At 35.3% G+C, this 20413-nt stretch overlaps 1 protein-coding gene across 1 annotated transcript in view; it reads left to right on the top strand.

Annotated features, from left to right (window-relative positions):
- The first annotated feature begins 3843 nt into the window (after positions 1–3843).
- Positions 3844–20413, top strand: part of LOC111051931 (death-associated protein kinase 1) — a 130249-nt gene continuing 113679 nt past the window's right edge. Inside the window, exons 1-6 of the mRNA XM_039435640.1 lie at positions 3844–4031; positions 4799–5011; positions 11106–11244; positions 13360–13568; positions 16114–16266; positions 16529–16589. Coding sequence (XP_039291574.1) covers positions 3973–4031; positions 4799–5011; positions 11106–11244; positions 13360–13568; positions 16114–16266; positions 16529–16589 — 834 coding nt within the window. The 5' untranslated portion in view covers positions 3844–3972. The remainder of the gene's footprint in view (positions 4032–4798; positions 5012–11105; positions 11245–13359; positions 13569–16113; positions 16267–16528; positions 16590–20413) is intronic.

Raw genomic sequence — 20413 nt, 5'->3', positions numbered from 1 at the left:
TCCAACAAAATATTATTCCATTTATGTCTAATTTGGTTAAAGAAGACTCAATTTTGTGGGACAGTGTTTGGTGCTTTGATTAGGTCATCAAAACTTTTGGAATATGTTGTAGAAATTTTCTGTTTTGAGATTCAGAATAGATATTGTGAACCAACAAATGAACCGCCTAATACCAAGAATCTCAAAGTCAGGGTCAATCGTTCTTGTGAAGTTATTGCTCCCCTCATAATTGTATCATTTGTTTGGATAACTAGTTAGATTAGATTCAGTATATTATTAGAAAAATAATGCTTTGACATACTAATAAAGTTTGAATTGTCAATCTCATATATTATGTCATGTAGCAATTTATTTCCTTCCTTCAATCTATTAACCTACAATCGTTCAACCCACCAACATCGTTTGTTAAGTTTTATTTTCGATTTCAACATACTAGTCATTAAAATAAATTATACAACTGCATTTTGTAATTATCTTCAACTAGCCATCAGGCTCGTTTCGCTTGCCATATCTGCCTAGCCATGGGGCTCCGCCCCCTGGACCCCTGACTGAATCGTCCAAAAATGAGATCAGCGGGCTCGCTTCGCTTGCCTACATTTTTCATTTGAGCATGCTTCATTCCATCAGAAAGTCAAAGTACTGAGAAAACGCAGAAAAGCTGAGAAAATCGTTGGAAAAACGCTGATTTTGGGCGTATTTTTGATGAAATATTAAAGTCAAAATCACAATATTTTTGGACCCTATCTAAACCTCTGTACAACATTTTCTGTCTATTACTTGAACTGAGAAAACGCAAAAAACGCTAATTATGGGCGTATCTTTAGCGTTATTTCAAATTCATTGTAAAACAACATTATTACAGCCCAGCTGAGCTTCTGTAGTGAATTTGAACACTTTCTGTTCATTTGTTCTCGAGAAAGCGCAAAAAACGCAGATTTTGGGCATAGGCTATCTTTGGTATTATTTCAAATTCCTTCTAACACACCATTATTACACCCCAGCTTACATTCTGTACTAAATTTGAACAATTTCTGTTAATTTGTTCTTGATAAATCTGAGAAAAAGCAAAAAAAACACTAATTTTGGGCGTATCCTTGACGTTATTGCAAATTCCTTCTAACACAACATTTTTACATCCTAGCTGAGCTTCTGTACTGAATTTTAACATTTTCTGTTCATTTGTTCTCGATAAAGCTGAAAAAACGCTAGAAAACGCAGATTTTGGGCGTATCTTTGGAAATTTTTCCAAATCCGTTCTTAGTGCACCTCATACCTACCAAATTTGAACGTTTTTGGTCCGGTAGATTTTTAGTTCTGCGAGTGAGTAAGTCAGTCAGTCAGTGAGTGAGTGCCATTTCGCTTTTATATATATAGATAGATGGATAGATAGAAGATGATGGAATGACGGCATTGTTGTCATGATGTGGAAAATTTACGTCTACCATGTCTTCGTGTCGCTGCAAATCAGATAGCTTTTTGAATGCCGAGGCATACGTGGAACACGTCCACAAGGACATACAGTGAATGCCGAGGCATGTGTCCATACGATTGTTTGCGCGAATCTGTACGTACGTGTGTACAGGGCTTAACTGTAGCCACTGCTTGGAATGGGGTCAAAAAACAGGGTTTATCAATGTCTATTAATTTGTTCTCGATAAATCTGAGAAAAAGCAAAGAAAGGCTAATTTTGGGCATATCATTGGCATTATTTCAAATTCCTTCCAACACAACATTATTACACCCCAGCTGAACTCCTGTACTAAATTTGAACAAATTCTGTTAATTTGTTCTCGATAAATCTGGGAAAAAGCAAAAAAATTCTGGAAAAATGCTAATTTTGGGTGTATCTTTGACGTTATTGCAAATTCCTTCTAACACAACATATTCACACCCTAGCTGAGCTTCTGTACTGAATTTTAACATTTTCTGTTCATTTGTTCTCGATAAAGCTGAGAAAATGCCAAAAAACGCAGATTTTGGGCGTATCTTTGGAAATTTTTCAAATCCGTTCTTAGCATGCCTCTAAAGGTCCAACTGAGCATACCTACCAAATTTGAATGTGTGGTCCGTTAAGGTGCGTACAGATTTACGCGCCGCGAACATGAGCAATTCAATTTTAATCAGCTGATGTCAAGCTTTTTATAACTATATCTTACCGTTTCTGTAAAAATACAGATATAGTCAGCTGATTAAAAGTGAGCTCATGTTTGCGGTGCGTATATCTGTATGCACCTTTAGATTTTTAGTTCTGCGAGTGAGTGAGTGCCATTTTGCTTTTATATATATGGATAGAAGATGATGGAATGACGACATTGTTGTCATGATGTCGAAAATTTACATCTACCATGTCTCCGTGTCGTCTACAAATCAGATAGCTTTTTGAATGCCGAGGCATACGTGGAACGCGTTCACAAGGACATTACAGTGAATGCCTAGGCATGTGTCCATACGATTGTTTGCGCGAATCTGTACGTACGGTACGTGTGTACAAGGCTTAACTGTAGCCACTGCATGGAATTGGGTCAAAAACAGGGTTTTTCGCGATTTTCTCGTAAACGGCTCCAACGATTTTGATCAAATTATTACCTAAAATAGTCATTGATAAGTTCTATCAACTGCCACAAGTCCCATATTTGTAAAAATTTCAGGAGCTCCGCTCCATCTATGCAAAGTTTGATTTTAGATTCCCAATTATCAGGCTTCAGATACAATTCAAACACAAAAATTCAAGTGGAAAAGATTGAGCATGAAAATATCTACAATTAATGTTTTGTAACATTTTCACCTAAAATCGAAAATAAGCTCGGAATACAAGAATATTTGATTATTCAATAATTGCAAACTGTTGGCAACTGTTGATTCTATTAAATCATTCACTATGAAGAGATAGCAGACCTCGTGTCCTGTCACCAGTTGGCTCAGATTTTCGATTAGTAGACTTGAGATGCGCGTGAACACTAGCGTCAGGTGATCAATTTTCAAAACGGTAGGAAAGCTGTGTGAGTGTGCCACACCAGAATTTTTTAATCTCAAATTTGCCATTAGGATAAAATTGATAGTATCGACACCTATTTTTTCTTTCTCTTCATTTTAACAAAAAATTAAGTTGATATCTTTGAAAATAGTTGAGATACAATTGTGCCGTGATTAGTCACAAAAAATACCTATAGTAAGGTCCACGTTATAATGGAAGACAATGAAAATAGGAGAACAGCGTTGCCGATTCTCTGCCTTAATTAATAATTATATTTCTGTATCATTAAAAACATATTTGGCAATGTTGCAGAGCTAGAAAAGGATAGTGCCACCTGCTTTGTCGAATTATAAACAGGGATAGCAACACCAAAGTGATAGCAACACCCATAAAAAATATTAGATAGGCCAACTAAAATATTAAATACTAAATCAAACACTGCCATTATAATGTGGACCTCACCACGGTATATAGAAGAAGATTATCTAAATACCGTGGACCTCACTATAGCACTATCTGCTTTATCGGATGGTAAACACGGATAACAATACCATATAGTTGTATTGTGCCATTATATTATACATCAAAATTTTGCCACCGTGGATCTACCATTTATAGATTCGCACCTATCGATTAACTCTTGCAAAGTCTACTTAGAGTTCGAGCAATCGCAACGATCAAAAAAGGATGTTTCCATACTAGTTCTGCCCAAAGCTGTCAATATTGTAAAAGGTCTATTCATGGATTTGTGATAGAATGTCTCACTTTTTCATCTTAAATAGATTATCAATTGATTAATACAATTTAATAATAATTGTTGTATTTTTATTTGTTCAACAGCTGTCAACATAACCTGAAATCATGCGCTTTTGATTGGAGGACATCTTTGTAGAATTCTGTTGTTGCTACGTTCTGACAAGTGGTCTATTTATCTCTAACTTTATAAAATACCGACTTTTAATTAACTATGTTATGATAAAATAATCTTTTAATAAATCATGGAGTTCAGTGAAGAACCTTTTGATAATCTATTTGAAGTTTTTGAAGAATTGGGAAAGTAAGTATCAAAAAGATATCAGTAACCAAATTTTTCAATTCACTTCTCTTTAGCTGAATAATCTGATATTTTTTATTGGTTTAAATTCTTGTTTTACATACTCCAATCATAGAATAACAAAAATTATTACCTCAATTTGTACACATTATATTCTAACTTTTAGTTTTAATCAAGTTCAACATGATAAATTGACCTGTATATTTACAAAGTTGTTTTAAAATATAATATGTACTGTAATTTAATAAATAATAGGTACTGTAATTTAATTGATGATTGATCAAATTATTTATATTTAGATTAGTATACCTTTACTTACGTTTCCAATTTGTTACCGTAATCATATTTTTAGTTTTGTTATGTGGTAGAAATAATAACCTTATTTCGTAACTATTTCATAAAAACAAAAACTGTTAACCCTTAACCCTCTGTTAACTAAACCATATCGTTTTTCCATTCTTTTTCTTTCTCCATCACATACTTTTATACCCACTGTCTATTTACTTAACCTGATATACCTCTTTCACCTTCTCAGGGATTGAAGGTTTTCCTAGTACCTACATGGATAGTCATAGTTGGAAAACCCTTCAATCTTCCCCCCCCCCGTTTTTGCACCACTATTCTCTTATTTTTTGTTTTATTGTGATTGTTATTGTTTGTTTTGTGTGTGTGAATAAATAAATTGAATTGAAGAAAATAAAATTGAAAATTCAATTTAGGTTATAGAGTTGAATGATATTTTATCGATGGAACGGTTTGTTGCGTTGCAGAGGGCATTTTGCGACGGTGAAGCGATGTGTACGTCGCAGCGATGGAGCCGCTTTCGCCGCCAAAACGCTGAAGAAGCGGCGCGTGTGTCGCGGAGTGGCCGCCGAAGACATACGTCGCGAGGCGCATGCGCTCGCTAAGCTCAGTCATGTCAACATAATCACACTACATGCTGTATACGACACTGGCCAGTCGGTTGTGCTCTTGCTCGAACTGTGAGTTTCAACTCAAATACGGTATTCAACTAGTGACCCCCTGGGTTGGAGAAATTGCTCAAGAACTAATGTATTGTAATCTTTGTAACCTCCAACTTTCAATCATAGCCTACAGAATTGTTGAAAGCTATGGAAGTTACAAGAATAATTAGACCGTAGGTTTCATTGGAGATCCTATTTGAAATGAAAAATTTCTTTGTTGCTTCAACATCTTTGTCCCTCATATGAATCCAAATTTATTCTTTAAATGAGAAGGTGGTCATGTGATACATGATTTCTATACAGAATTTATTCACATCTCAACCCGTACCAGTTTGGTGATGTAAAATTTGTGAATTATGTTGTATAGTATCATGACACCCAAGGTACCTAGAATACAAGGTACTGGCCACGCGCATCTCGATCTTTTAATGATCAGAGTCAGATGATCGGTGTGACGTCATTGGTACTCTGAAAGTCTATTCTTCCTATCTTTTAAATGTTAAATTGAGCAACTTCGTAAGTCTTTTTCTCAAAACGTAAATGACTCAAGTCACTGTGACATCTACGATTCATACAATATTCATCTTTAATTTTTCTAGAAATTTAATACTTTTGGACGGCTGGATCTTCCAGAATGATCGATTTTGTAAGAGCCTGCACATCGAATACCTCTTGCTCTCTTATTGAAAATTAACATGCTTTCTCTGGCTCTTTTGTAATTCAATTACTCATTGCTAATGAATTTGATAAATCGATCATTGAATAAGGAATTAAATACGTGAAAACATTGATTTGTGTAATAATATTATTTCTCTCAAAATCCTTGATATCTTGTTTGTGTTGCTTACTGTATATTACATAAAATCAGTAGAACATCTTGCCGGTTCAACATCTTTAATCCTTTAGGAGTGCATTCTCAATTCAGGAAAAAAATTATAAACACATATCCACATACTTTAACCAGGTGATAGTTGTTTGTTACGGTCAATACAATATTTATCTCTATTTTCTTCGAGCAACTTTGTAAGTCTTTTTCTTAAAAAGTACATAAATTTCAAGTCCCATCGACATCTCTTTATACAATGTATAGACATCTCTTTATATAATGTATATATATTAGGCTTGGCTTGAATACTTTAATTAGTTATTTTGAGCTTTCTCGTTATTTATGACGTTGTAAACATTCGAGCTGTTTCCGTTTTCCATTGTGATATTCTTCTGTAAACTCAACCAATATCTATCCTTTCAAAATTGATTCTAATATCAATCTCAATGCAGAAGACATATCAAGGAAAAGCTAAAATTAATTTGATGAAAGTGAAATCAAGAGCGATCGCAGAGAATATATTGTATGATACTTATAGTATGAATTCATATTCATACGTATACTTACATACTTATTGGATCATGAAGAATTGGGTTTCCCTTTCACAAATAAATAAAGAATGAGAGTTTTACAATAAGAGAACATGTAATATCAATTGAGAATTACAAATAATAAATAAGAAATATGTGTTTCACAATACGAGAGCAAGTATTCAGTACAATTCTCAATTATTGAGAATTCCCCATGATACATGTGCTTTAATAGATATTCACCCTTATATGCTGTTGTAGTTTCCAATTAGAGAGATTCAACTACAAAACTCTTTCCTGATCAAATATGTGAAAGCCATAATTTTCTTGAAAAAAGAGACCCTCCTTAGGGATTAAGCAAGATGTTCTATTGATTCTACATATAATATACAGTACACAGACAAAATAGAGGATTATTGTGAGAGAAATAATATTATAGTGCAAGCAATGTTTTCACGTTTTTAATTCCTTATTCAATGATCGATTCATCAAATTCATTAGCATTGAGTAATTGAATTACAAAAGAGCCAGGGAAAGCATGTTAATTTTCAATAAGAGAGCAACAGTTATTCGATGTGCAGGCTCTTACAAAATCGATCATTCTGAAAGATCCAGCCGTCCAAAAGTATAAAATTCCTAGAAAAATTGAAGATAAATATTGTATGAATCGTAGGAGATGTCGATGGGACTTGAAAGTTATTCACTCTTTGAGAAAAAGACTTACAAAGCTGCTTAATTTAACATTGAAAAGATAGGAAGAATATACTTTTAGAGCACCAATGACGTCACACCGACCAGCAGGTTTGGATTTGATACTGCGCATCTTTTCGTGGCCACTACTTTGTATTCTAGGTACATTGGGGACACCGAGCTTCGCTCGTTATTTTTATTTATTGATAAACAGAACACAATTCTCTAAAATGATCGTGTTTATATTTTACAGCTGGCTATATGTCAGCTCATGAATTTCGGGGATGCGATATTTTGATTTTCCACAGAATCACTCGCTCACTTTTTACTATCCACAGACGACGAAAGTCTCAGCTGTTTCAGTCAATGATGAATTATCCTTTTAATGTCGTTCAGCGAGTTTTCCCAAGGATGAGACCTAGTGCAATCGAATTTTTATATCATAAACCTACTATGTTCCAAATTTCGTGAAAATCGTTAAAGATGTTTTCGAGATCCGTTGAACATAAATAACCAGATATTATCGGGGCACCGAGCCTAGCACGTTATTTTTATTCATTGATGATATACAGAACACAATTTATTCTCTAAAATGATCGTGTTTATATTTCACAGCTGGCTATACGTCCATCTTATGTATTTCGTGGATGCGATATTTTGATTTTTCACATACTCACTCAATCACTCACTTTTTCACTATCCGCAGACGATGAAAGTCTCAGCTGTTTCAGCCAAGGATGAATTATCCTTTTAATGTCGTTCAGCAAGTTTTCTCAAGGATGAGATTATTATTATTATTATTATTATTATTATATTATTATTATTATATCACTTTCCTTGCCCTATTACCATAGGTAAGGAAAGTATTGCTTTCCGAAAAAAATTAAGGTACCCCAATTTCCAAATTTCTATACGTTTCAAGGTCCCCTGAGTCCAAAAAAGTGGTTTTTGGGTATTGATCTGTATGTGTGTGTGTGTATGTGTATGAGTGTATGTGCGTCTGTGAACACGATATCTCATCTCCCAATTAACGGAATAACTTGAAATTCGGAACTTAAGGTCCTTACACTATAGGGATCCGACACGAACAATTTCGATCAAATGCAATACAAGATGGCGGCTAAAATTGCAAAAATGTTGTCAAAAACAACGTTTTTAGCGATTTTCTCAAAAACTGCTCCAACGATTTTAATCAAATTTATACCTAATATAGTCATTAATAAGCTCTATAAACTGCCGCAAGTCCCATATCTGTGAAAATTTCAGGAGCTCCGCCCCATCTATGCAAAGTTCCATCTTAGATTCCCAATTATCAGGCTTCAGATACAATTTAAACAAAAAAAAAATTAAGTGGAAAAGATTCAGCACGTAAATTTCTACAGTTTATGTTCAGTAACATTTTCACCTAAAATTGAAAATAAGCTCGGAATTCGAGAAAAAGTGATTATTCAATTGCAAACTGTTGGCAACTGTTGATTTTAATAGAATCATTCACTACGAAGAGATAGCAAACCTCATGTGTCTCCATCGTTATTGTCCTGTCACCAGCTGACTCAGATCTTGAAATAGTAGACTTGAGATGCGCGAGAACACTAGCGTCAAGTGAACAATTTTCATAACGGCAAGGAAAGTTGTGTGAGTGCGCCACACCAGATTTTTTTTTGTTGTGTGAAGCCACAAATTCTGAGCAGTGCTCAAGTGGCATACTACATGTCATTTTTAGAATGGAGTCACATGAATGCTCTAAAACACTCCTCAATGGTATAAGGACAAGCCTCTAACAGTGTCCTAATTATCTTTGATACTTCTGATACAACTTATAGCTGCTACACAGACTTATATCCTAAGGAATGCAATTGAAACACTTGAGTCCTGAATAATGCGGTCCCTTTTCGAGAAGAGTCAGTCTATGGATAGGGAACTTGAATAACCCTGTATTTTTACCTCGTGTTTCATAAGTATCACAAATTCTGTTAGCATTGAAAATATTTTTGTTTTTGAACACAAACGAAACAACTTCAAGGAAGTATATCGTTGGAACTGTAAGTAGTCGGAGTGCCTTGAATATGGTCTTACAGGAGAAAGATGGACCCACTCCCCCCGAAATCCGAAGTGCTTTTTTCTGCATTTTTAAGTTTGCGTTCAAATGAATTCTTCCAGTCCCCCAAAACAAAATACTATATCTAATGAATGAGAGAAAATACCTATGGTAAACCTTTAGAGCTGTCTTGAGATTTGAATTCGACTTAACAGTCCTCCGAGCTAAAAGAGCATGGTAAAGCCTTTTCTGAAGTTTCTCTATGTGACTATCCCATTTCAAGTTTGCCTGCAATTCAATCCCCAGAAACTTTGTCATATCAGTAGCAGGACACCCCCATCCCACAGTAGCTGGATCATTCTCATTACCTCTCATAGAGAACTTAATAAAATTTGTCTTGCTTAGATTAAGCTTCAATGAATTATCATAAAACCATCCATTGAGCTGATGCATGGCAATATTAGCCTTTTCCATGACATCTTGATAGTTGTTTCCTTCAAGTAAAATTGTGTCGTCAGCATACAACACCAATTTACCATCAACATTGTAGGGCAAGTCGTTGATAAATATATTAAACAATGTAGGCCCAAGTATGGAGCCCTGAGGAACCCCTCGCTTAACCAGCTGCCATTTAGAAAGAACCTGAGAGCCCTCACAATCATTTTTCACAGCAAAAATACAAATTTTTCATTATACAGTAGCCTCTCTCTTAACCGGACACCTTTTAACCGGACATCGGTTTAACCGGACTACATTCCACGGAAGTGACATCTCTTTAACCGGAAAATAATCATCAGCACATCGGTTCAACCGGACTGTACAGTACTTCTGCACCTGCCACGAATCATAATGGCTGTTTGGTTTTAAATATTTCAAATGTAAAAAGGCTTAGCAACTAACTATTTTCTTGTGTTTTGTGTTCACAGATATCATAATAAAGCGTCTAGTTTTATTATTTTTACGTAAAAGTCATTATTGGCTTATAAACTACAAAATATGCGTACCAATTTAACGACTTTTAGGGAACGTCGGTTCAACCGGAAAAAACGTTATCCGGACTGGCCTCAGTCCCGATGAGTCCGGGTAAGAGAGAGGCTACTGTAATACCTTTTCAAGGCCTTCCTAACAAAAAAATACATATTTCGGCAGAAATCATCTCACGCGGGTTATTTTCTACGAGAATCACCCGTTAGAAACAATTTCAGTATTACCTAGTGGGGGGTTTTGCTGTAGGACATGATTTTCTTTTTTTGGGTATATCCCCCTCCCCCCCTACTAAATTCGTAAATTCCTAAGGGATCCTGTTCATGATGAATTGTTCTTTCACTTGATGTGTGGTTTTTTATCTATACTAGAAAAATGTCAATGTTGTATAGGGTAGAAGTGGTAGGTTTGCATAATTTTGAAAACCCTTTAAAAAATACCCCTTTTTTGAAAATTCGTAGCTCCGGAACAAATGGAAGAATCCTGCGCGACCACTCAATTCATTGGAAATCTTATTCTCTTTAATTTTGTCGAGAATGATTTTTCTTCAGAAACTCAAGGTTCACGAGATAAAATGGAAAAATTCGATAAAATCCGAAATTTTGGAGGTTTTGGGGGTGAGGCCGCCCTCTGGCGTATCAGCAAATTTCAGATTCGAATTCAGCACCCCAAAATACATATAGAACAGTCTAGAAAAATTCTTTCGTGGCTGTTTCCTAAAAAATGACCATTTGTCTGGACTATAAAGTTTATTTTGGATTCAGATGAGGGATGAAGATGTTGTAATTGTACAGTGTAATTTTTCAATTCAAATAGGATCCTCAATGAAACCTGCTATCAAATTATTCTTTTAAAAGAAATATTCAGCTGTTTCCATAATTTTCACTAACTCTGTATAATTAAAAGTTGCGGGCTCCAAAGATTACATTACAACAGTTCTTGAGCGAGTTCTCCAACCCAGGGGTCACCAGTTGTACATGACTGTATATATAAATAAAACTGACACTAAGCAAACGACACTAAATGATTTGTTCTCCTGTTTAGGGTGACAGGAGGAGAACTTTTCGATTATTTAGGAGATGAAGGCCGTTTAGAGGAGAAAAGGTCTGTTCACATAGTGCGTCAGATATTGGAGGCAGTACAACATATGCACAACATACATTTGGCACATCTTGATCTAAAGGTAAGATATCAACTCTCTGTCATGGTAAGATTCAATTAAAACTGTCTGCATTCGTTGAATGGGAGCTGTGATGCTATCAATAATAAATGCTTACTGGAGTCAAGTCTTCCTCCTTCTCCTTCTAGTCTTCCTCCTCCCCTTATAGTCTTTCTCCTCCTCCTTCTAGTCTCCCTCCTTCTCCTTCTAGTCTTCCTCCTCCTCCTTCCAGTCTTCCTCCTCCCCTTATAGTCTTTCTCCTCCTCCTTCTAGTCTTCCTCCTTCTCCTTCTAGTCTTCCTCCTTCTCCTTCAAGTCTTCCTCCTCCTCCTTCTAGTCTTTCTCCTCCTCCTTCTAGTCTTCCTCCTTCTCCTTCTAGTCTTCCTCCTCCTTCTAGTCTTCCTCCTCCTCTATTATTATTATTATTGGTTCAATCTCTCATCTTCCCACATTTAATGTATTGTAATTCTGTTCTTAACGATATGCAAGTCACTCTGAATGATAAACTACAGCGTTGCCAAAATTATTGTTTACGTTTCGTCTACTCTCTCCAACGCCATGATCATATCACCCCAGCCCACATTGCTAGTTCAACATTAAAGCTTCCCGATCAGAGGTTTTTTCGAATAGTCAAGCTTGTTAGAGATATCTTGAAATACGGTAATCCGAACTATTTTAAAGATGATTTCAAATTTGTCTCTGAAGGTAGGAGGATAGATGCTTCACATACTAGAACCGGAGAAAGTACTTTAAGGATACCCAATCATCGAACTACTATTTTCACAAAATCCTTCTTAGTCAGTGCCTGTCGTGCATGGAATGCACTTCCTGTTTCTATCAGGTCCATCGAGAGCCGAGCGAGCTTCATCCTAACTTTAAAAAAACATCTTTTGGAACAAATGACTGAAACTGTCCGGCCCTAGAACGATCACATGACATCCATCCCCCACCCATCCCACAAATACAAACCTTTAAACCATGTTATAGAACGAATTATATATATATATATATATATATATATATATATATATATATATATATATATATTATATATATATATATATATATATATATTATATAAACTCATGTTATTTCAATTATCCACTGCATACTGCTGTATATTACTGAAAGTTGATAACCCTGATCTACTTTCAGCCTACTTCATTTTATTAATCAATTATTTGATCTTATCTACCTATATAATCATTTTACTCTATCAATTTTCTGTTTTTTCTCTTTAATATTCATATTGATTAAAACTTTTACAATATTTCCATTAATAAATAAATCCTTAGTTTAAATAACGAAATTAACGTTTTGGTAGAGAGTTAGTGGGGAGGATATTTTTAATATTCTTTCCGAAGAATGGACATTGATATGTCCAAAGCTCCGCCAATTTATGTAGATGCATAACAATATAATTATCTATAGTTATTATATTACAAATTACTTTTTCATATCATATACAGTTCAATAATAATTATTTTCTTAGTCTATATTATGTAAATTCATCTATAATTTTGCTGTATTGTAAGCTATTGTATATAATTTGTATATAAATTAGGAAATTGAAGAAGTTTTAGGCAATAGCCTGTTTTTTCTTTTCCGATTCTTGTATTTTTTGCTAACCTTATAAATAAATAAATAAGTGTATAAGCCAGTATATATTGTAATCTACATAAATAAAGTACTCAATCAATCAATCAATCCTTCTCCTTCTAGTCTTCCTCCTCCTCCTTCTAGTCTTCCTCCTCCCCTTATAGTCTTTCTCTTCTTCCTTCTAGTCTTCCTCCTTCTCCTTCAAGTCTTCCTCCTCCTCCACCTTCTCCATCTCTTCCTCCTCCACCACCACCACCACCTCCTCCTCCTCCTCTTCCTCTTCCTCTTCCTCTATATTTATAATTGCAGTATAAAGTGAATCTTGAGAAACGTGCAACTGTCACTCCCGTTGGATGGACGACCACTTAAAAAACAGTCTTGGCCATTCTTGAAGGAGAAGTTTATCATTGTTTCTTATGGGAGTTGTCACACGTTTGCAGTCGGCCTATGCCTGAAAATCTCAATAAGATATAATGTTATTCTTTGTTCATTATTAAGTCCGATTCCTGTCAATTTCAATCTTGGTTTATTGTTTTGACAGCCTGAGAACGTGCTGGTGGTATCACGACTGGAATGGCTGCCGCACATCAAAGTGATTGACTTTGGTCTGAGCCAATGGCTGGATGAGACAGGGGCGGATGTGAAGACTGTGTTTGGCACCCCTGAGTTTGTGGCGCCCGAGGTCGTCAATTATGACAGCTTATCGCTAGCTACTGACATGTGGTCCATCGGTGTTATCACTTATATTTTGTGAGTATCTATATTATGTAGTAGCTCTATATTACTCTACAATCACTACCATGCACCATACTGGTTTAATCGAAGATAAATTACCTGATAGATTACTTATATTTTTTGAGTATTTATTAGTAGCTCTATTTATTTATTTATACATATAAATGAGTGCTACAGGCATAGCCCAAATGCACTCATGAATAAAATTCCATCAGTTGGAATGTGAGATGAACAATACAATTAACATAAAATATTATCATTAGAATACAATTTTAAAAAGCTGTGTACGAAAAAATGAAAGAAAGTTATAAATTAATAATAGTAGAGGAAGAATTAAGTGAAAATAATTTATAGGAAATAATAATAATTATAAGAAAGAGAGGATAGAGAGCTCATTAGAAATAAAGTACTCAAAAATAATACAAGTGAAAGATGCTACATAGTAATTACTGAATCAGAAATACAAGAGATGACATGCACAGTATCACCACAGAATAAGTACAGAATGGAAACTTGTAATAAATCGCCCATCTAACCAATGCTTTTTACATGACCCCAATACTAAACACGTCACGTGACCTTGGGAAGCTCCAATCCTGGTCTTCTGATTGGCTCGTAGCAGTGAACGAGATCAATTGATCCGGATCATTGAAGTGATCCGAACCTACCATCGATACTATTACAATGGGGCGCTTCCTAACAAGATGGCGGATTTTAGCGTCAGGGTACTAGCCAAGTTTCCGTACTGTATGTATACTGTGGTATCACATTTCACCCGAATAAAACCCACGCGAAGTCCGAACGACTACTCACTAACAAATTATTGTGGAATGATCATTCAAACTCGATGCGGGAGACTTTCAATTATCAAAAATATAATTCAATCTCCTCTTCAAAGTAGGTTTTGCAATGGTGGAAAGATCAACTCGTCCATAGAGCCGGAGGAATTCCCTTGGTATACGGTTCATTGGTGAATAATAATGACCAACTATAAGGCACCTGTTTATAAAAAATTCCTGCCTGTTTCTGTTATTGAATGCTGGAACCCTGAAATTCAGTTTAGCCAACAGATTGGGGCAATTTACTCTTCCAGCTACGAGGTTATACAAGAGCAAGCATGACAAGACCCTTCGCCTGGACTCCAATGTAGCATGATTGATCATGCATCTCAATCTCCCTGTAGGAAATTGCCCCATAGGATTGATTGTATCTCCTGATAATAATCAGTCGCAGGATTTGGACTTTTTTAATTTCAAGAGTGAGGCCTGATAGGGATTCCATACGATTGCACAATACTCTAACAAGCTTCAAACCAAACTGATGAAAAGAGCAGTCAGGGTTTCCTCACTTCTAATCTCATAATAAACCCAAGCATTCTATTGGCTCTGCATACCAAATTGCTAACATGAGGTGTAGAGGACAGAGATGTGTAAATAAATAGAACATGTGTCAAATATTTCTCCCAGATCCTTTTAACTATCCACTCAGGAGAGGAGAATATCATCAATCAATTCGTTACTCGAAAATGTTATATATCTTAGTTTACGGGTGAAAATCTTGAATTTACACTTATCAACATCAAGTTCAATGTTGACACACTAGACTGTAGACTCAGTAAGGCCCGTATCCTAAATCTTGGGTCAAACGGAGATAGATTTGCTGTTTGCTCCGAATGAAACACATTACAATGAATGTGACCATACCTATACACGTAATCGTAGATTAGTGTGAAACGTAGACGTTGCATATTTATTTATTTATTGGCCCCAAGTCATCTAAATCAGTAGGTTACAGTAGGTAGTACTGGCGTTGGGAGGTACGTCATTGGCGGTCTTGGAGCCTCTGTCGGTCGCCCAGAGGTTGATAATTAAAACCATAATACAAAAAAACCAGAGTTTTCCTACCAATCTACTATTCAATATATTTCCAGTAATGAATGTTGAGCAGATTTTCATAAAAACTTTAATTCACATTTTCAATAATAAGGACACTTTTTTCAAAGAAATTCAACACAGTCATCTAACCAGAAACCAAACAATGTCACGTTTATATAAACCTACTATTAGTATCAGTTTTGCACAATTCATTTCAAATTTCCCAATGGCTATATAGAAACCTTTCTCCAGAAATAGTAGTGGCTGCGGCGGGCCGAGTCACTGTTGTGTTGAAGCGCAGAATTTCTGAATGGTTGATGCATGTTGGATGGCAGGATGCAGAGAATTTAATCAAATCACCTGATGTTTGAAATTTTATTTGTTTTTCTTACCAAATACATGTTGCAAAAATCGATTCGATTATTAAGGGAAATTTTGGAGAATTAACTATTTCCAGCAGCGTAATTTTCTGAAGCTGTCAACCTTGCCTCAAAAATGGAAAGCATTAAAGTTGTAGGAAATTTGATCATTTTTTTTTTATTTGGATCATTTTTCCAGTGTCAAACGTTTCCGAGATTCAGAAAAATGCATCTTTTTCAGACGTCGTAAATCCAGTCGAAACTTGTATCATTGTACCTTGATGTTTTCCAGATAAATTAGCATTACCTGTGCGTTTTTATTGGCAGGTTAAGTGGAGCATCGCCTTTCTTGGGTGAAACAAAACAGGAGACTTATTCAAATGTGGTGAACGGCACGTTTTCATTTGACAGGGAGTATTTTGATTCAATCAGCGAAGATGCCAAAGATTTCATTTGTCGACTGCTCGTTAAGGATCCAAGGTTAGTAAAGAAACTCATGGGTTCTCATTGTCTTTCATGATATAACAATAGATTATATTTTGTTGTGTTGTTACTGTTCACACCAGTATGGCAAGTGAATTCTTGATCACAATTTAATAAATAAAAAGCAAGAATTCAAGAGATAAGTAAACGCAACAAATTAAGTGAATGAGTAAATGAGTCTTAAGTGTACTGTGTTTTGTTAATAAAACTTGTATTTAATTTAATGGTAGTTGTTACAGTGTGTTCGTTTGCTTTTCAGAGGACGGGACTCTGTTGAAGGTAGCTTGAAGCATGCGTGGATCACAAAAAATACATCTGATGTGAGTGTAACATTCTTATTATTATTTCATAATTTTTTTCTCATTTCAATGTTTGCTTTCAAATCCACTGATCAGTAAAAAACCTGATCACAGATGAACCACAGAATGGAAAGTCGGCTAGTATCCTGACACCAAAATCCGCCATCTTGAAAAAATGTAGCATTGTAATAGTCTATAGCGGTAATTTTAATTTCTAACAAGATGATGCAGTCACGTGTCGTGGTCTTGGTGCACTCAAGTCTTGGTTAGATTGATACCTTCCATTCTGTATGTATTCTGTGGCTGAACGGTTGCAAATGAGTCATGACTGACGGATGTTTCCTCTGATGTTATATTGTAAACAAAACTAGAACCTAACTTATTCAATTGTATAATCAATTAAAATAGAAAACTATCAAGTGATTGGTGTTGTTTAAAATGCTTTGGATGATATTTTAAATGTTATTGAATCTATGTAATCATGCATTTCTGTGCTCCCAAATACATTATAATTGAGTCCATTATAATTGTAAACAACCTCGTATTCAGCCATGTCTGTTTACGTTCAGCTACTCTGTTTATGTTCTTTTGCATCGGAAGAAAAGTATGATGAGCTGATCAGTGAACGAACCGGATATGAAGTATTTTTTCTTATGAGTTAGACCAAAGACCTTGAAGAGGTTTAAACTTACAATGCCTATGCCTTCCCAATGCTAGCTCTTACTTGAAATTAAAGGCTGCCTTTGAGGTATTGTAGCGCGAGATATTATACCGGGTGTCTATAAATGAATATCGGGGTTTTAACGCTTTATAAGATTTATTACATTATACTTACAGTTATTAATGATATGTCAAATGAAAGAGCAACTCAAACAGTTTTATATACAAGCTTACAAGTGTTCTATGTGAGCACCATTTGACACACGGCACACATCAAGTCTATAGCCGAGTTCTTCCCAAACGTTGAGTAGTGTGTCTTCTGTAATTGTTGCAACAGCTGCTTCAATCCTCTTTCGTAATTCAAGGAGGTCAGCTGATAACGGAGACACATACACACGATCCTTGATGAAACCCCAAAGGTAAAAATCGCATGGCGTTAGGTCGGGTGACCGTGGAGGCCACGCATAGCAAGCTCTGTCATTGGGCCCCTTGCGGCCAATCCAGCGGTCGGGTACAGTTACGTTCAACCAATCGCGTACTTCGTTATGCCAGTGAGGTGGCGCACCATCTTGCTGGAAAATGTAGTTCTCTAGTTCATATTGTTCCAACTGAGGAATGAGCCATTGCTCTAGTGTATCAAGGTAAGAAGTACCAGTTACAGTCGCTATGTTTGCTATACCGCATTCTAGCGGATCGCCGCGGAAACATTTCACGCACATGCGCACTGGTGCCAACGAACAAAAACTGTTTGAGTTGCTCTTTCATTTGACATATCATTTATAACTGTAAGTATAATGTAATAAATCTTATAAAGCGTTAAAACCCCGATATTTATTTATAGACACCAGGTATAATATTTTTTGTCATATTATAGATTACAAAAATCTTCAAGCTCTTTAGTATGTAATAATCTTCCAGGTTGTCCCCTCAATGGCCGATTTCAATTCCAAGTACACTAGCGCTAGTGTACTTGCAGCGCTGCATGTGAGTCTATACATCTATAAGGTCTTTGAGTTAGATCAAACAGTGTTTCGTTCAGACCCACGTTCACTCACCGGTCTCATCGTTCAATCGCCGATCAGTGGCTTTGAACGCAACCAATGTGTGGAAAACATCTGATATGGGTCGCTGGTCATAAAACTAAAGATAATATGCACTTTCTTTCCATTTATTGCTAAGATCGAATAAAAACTGATTATTGAAAATTTTTCTACATATTTGCTTTAGCATAGGATAATTGACAATAGAGCAAACGGTCAATAGAGCAAATAATAAGGTTATGTAATCACACACTGCTTCGTTACTTGATTTTCGGTCCAGGAATGATAATTTAAAATGTTGAAGGTTGATTTTATACTCTAAATGAATCACAATAAATTAAAAACTTTAGAAATATTGCACTTATTTGAAAAAATTTAATACAAAATCAAAAACCTAATCACTATTTGTTATTCACAGCTGAAAACTGAATATTTCTCAATCACTTGGGTAGTAATATCTATCAGTAAAGTGTTGAATTGAAAAAAATCAGTGTTTCAAAGATGAATTCAATGTTTTCATAGTTGTTGATTGTCAATAGATGGTCCAGGAAATATGCTATGTACGATGAATCACACAGAATTCCATATTCTTTCCATCTTCCATTTCAGGATGAATATAAGCCAAGCTAAATTCAAAAAAAAAAAATTAAATTATTCTGTCATTCTTCAGTAATTAATGAATGTAATATGAACAACTCTCTTTCATGAGGTGGATAGTTTTTTTCAACATTTTCCAGTTTCTCAATGATAGGGGAGTGATAATATTATTTGTTTAGGTCTTCTAAGGAACGATTATCTACAGCTGGTACCAATCAACTACACTTCAACTCCAAACTACCGTTTTAATACCAGTACACAATGTATCACAGGGTGACGTGTTTATTACAGCTGGTAACTTTAGATGCTAAATCATATTATCACAATATGATCTTGAATCATGATCATCTTTCCGTTTTTCTGTAGCCGCTCGGCCGACAATTTCGAAAAAATGGGTCTGTAAAATGGATTAATAAATAATTATTATTATCCCCCCTATTAAAATTTCTGTTCAGAAACCATCCCCAATATTCACACAACATAATCCCAAAGTTTCATGCCGTTATGTCAAGTAGTTTTCAAGTCTATAGGGAACAAACAAACAAACATTCATTTTGATATATATAGATTTACATTCGGCTCAAACAAAAGCCTCTCTAAATGGAGGTAGAATGATAAGGTTGACAACTTTCAGTTCTGTTGTTTTAACATTTTTGTTTTCAAATCACTTTCAAAAAGTTCATGTAGTACGTACTATTGTGTTTGAGACACTTCTGGCGCTATCATAGTTTCACCACTATTCTGTTCCACAGTCCTATCTCCTGCAATCGTTAACTATATCTATATAAAGCGAAATGGCACTCACTCACTCACTCACTCGCAGAACTAAAAATCTACCGGACCAAAAACGTTCAAATTTGGTAGGTATGTTTAGTTGGCCCTTTAGAGGCGCACTAAGAAATCTTTTGGCAATATTTTAACTCTAAGGGTGGTTTTTAAGGGTTTAAAGTTAGTCTTTTAGCATGTATATTCTTCTTATTCCAATCTCTTAATTATAATTGAAAAATGTCTATACCATATGTTAATATCATCACATCTGAACTACTGGACTAATTAACTTGAAATTTTGCATATATATTCTTAATTAACCAAAGATGGTTGTAGGCCTATTTTCAATTCTACAAAATTTCATTACGTCAAGTTTTCAGTCTGTCAAGTTTTAAAATAGATCGTTGCGGAACACGGGTTACCTGCTAGTTTATTATATATTATAACGAGTTCAATTTTCAACTGTAAACATTTTTTAAATGAAAAGTGCTGTTCTTATTCATAAGGAATAAAATTACCTAAGAAATTCCTCATGAATAACATGAACGCTTTTCATTCAACCAATGCTGGCAGTTTAAGGTGAATGAATGTACTATAACGTACAAACGGTCAATTGACAGGTCGATCAATTCTTGAAGCCACCCTGACGTCATAGCTCTATCTAAAACCCCACAACCAATGAACTGAGCTTTTTTTAGAATGCTTCGTGACAATATAATCATCTATAATGGATATTAACGATTGTATTGGTTTCCTACTCCACTCTACAATTCGACTCTT

Source organism: Nilaparvata lugens, chromosome 9 (assembly GCF_014356525.2).
Source record: "Nilaparvata lugens isolate BPH chromosome 9, ASM1435652v1, whole genome shotgun sequence".
In the NCBI taxonomy this organism is placed as follows: Eukaryota; Metazoa; Arthropoda; class Insecta; order Hemiptera; family Delphacidae; genus Nilaparvata; species Nilaparvata lugens.
Note: the sequence above shows the minus strand (reverse complement) of the source record. Positions and strands in the feature narration are given on the sequence as shown.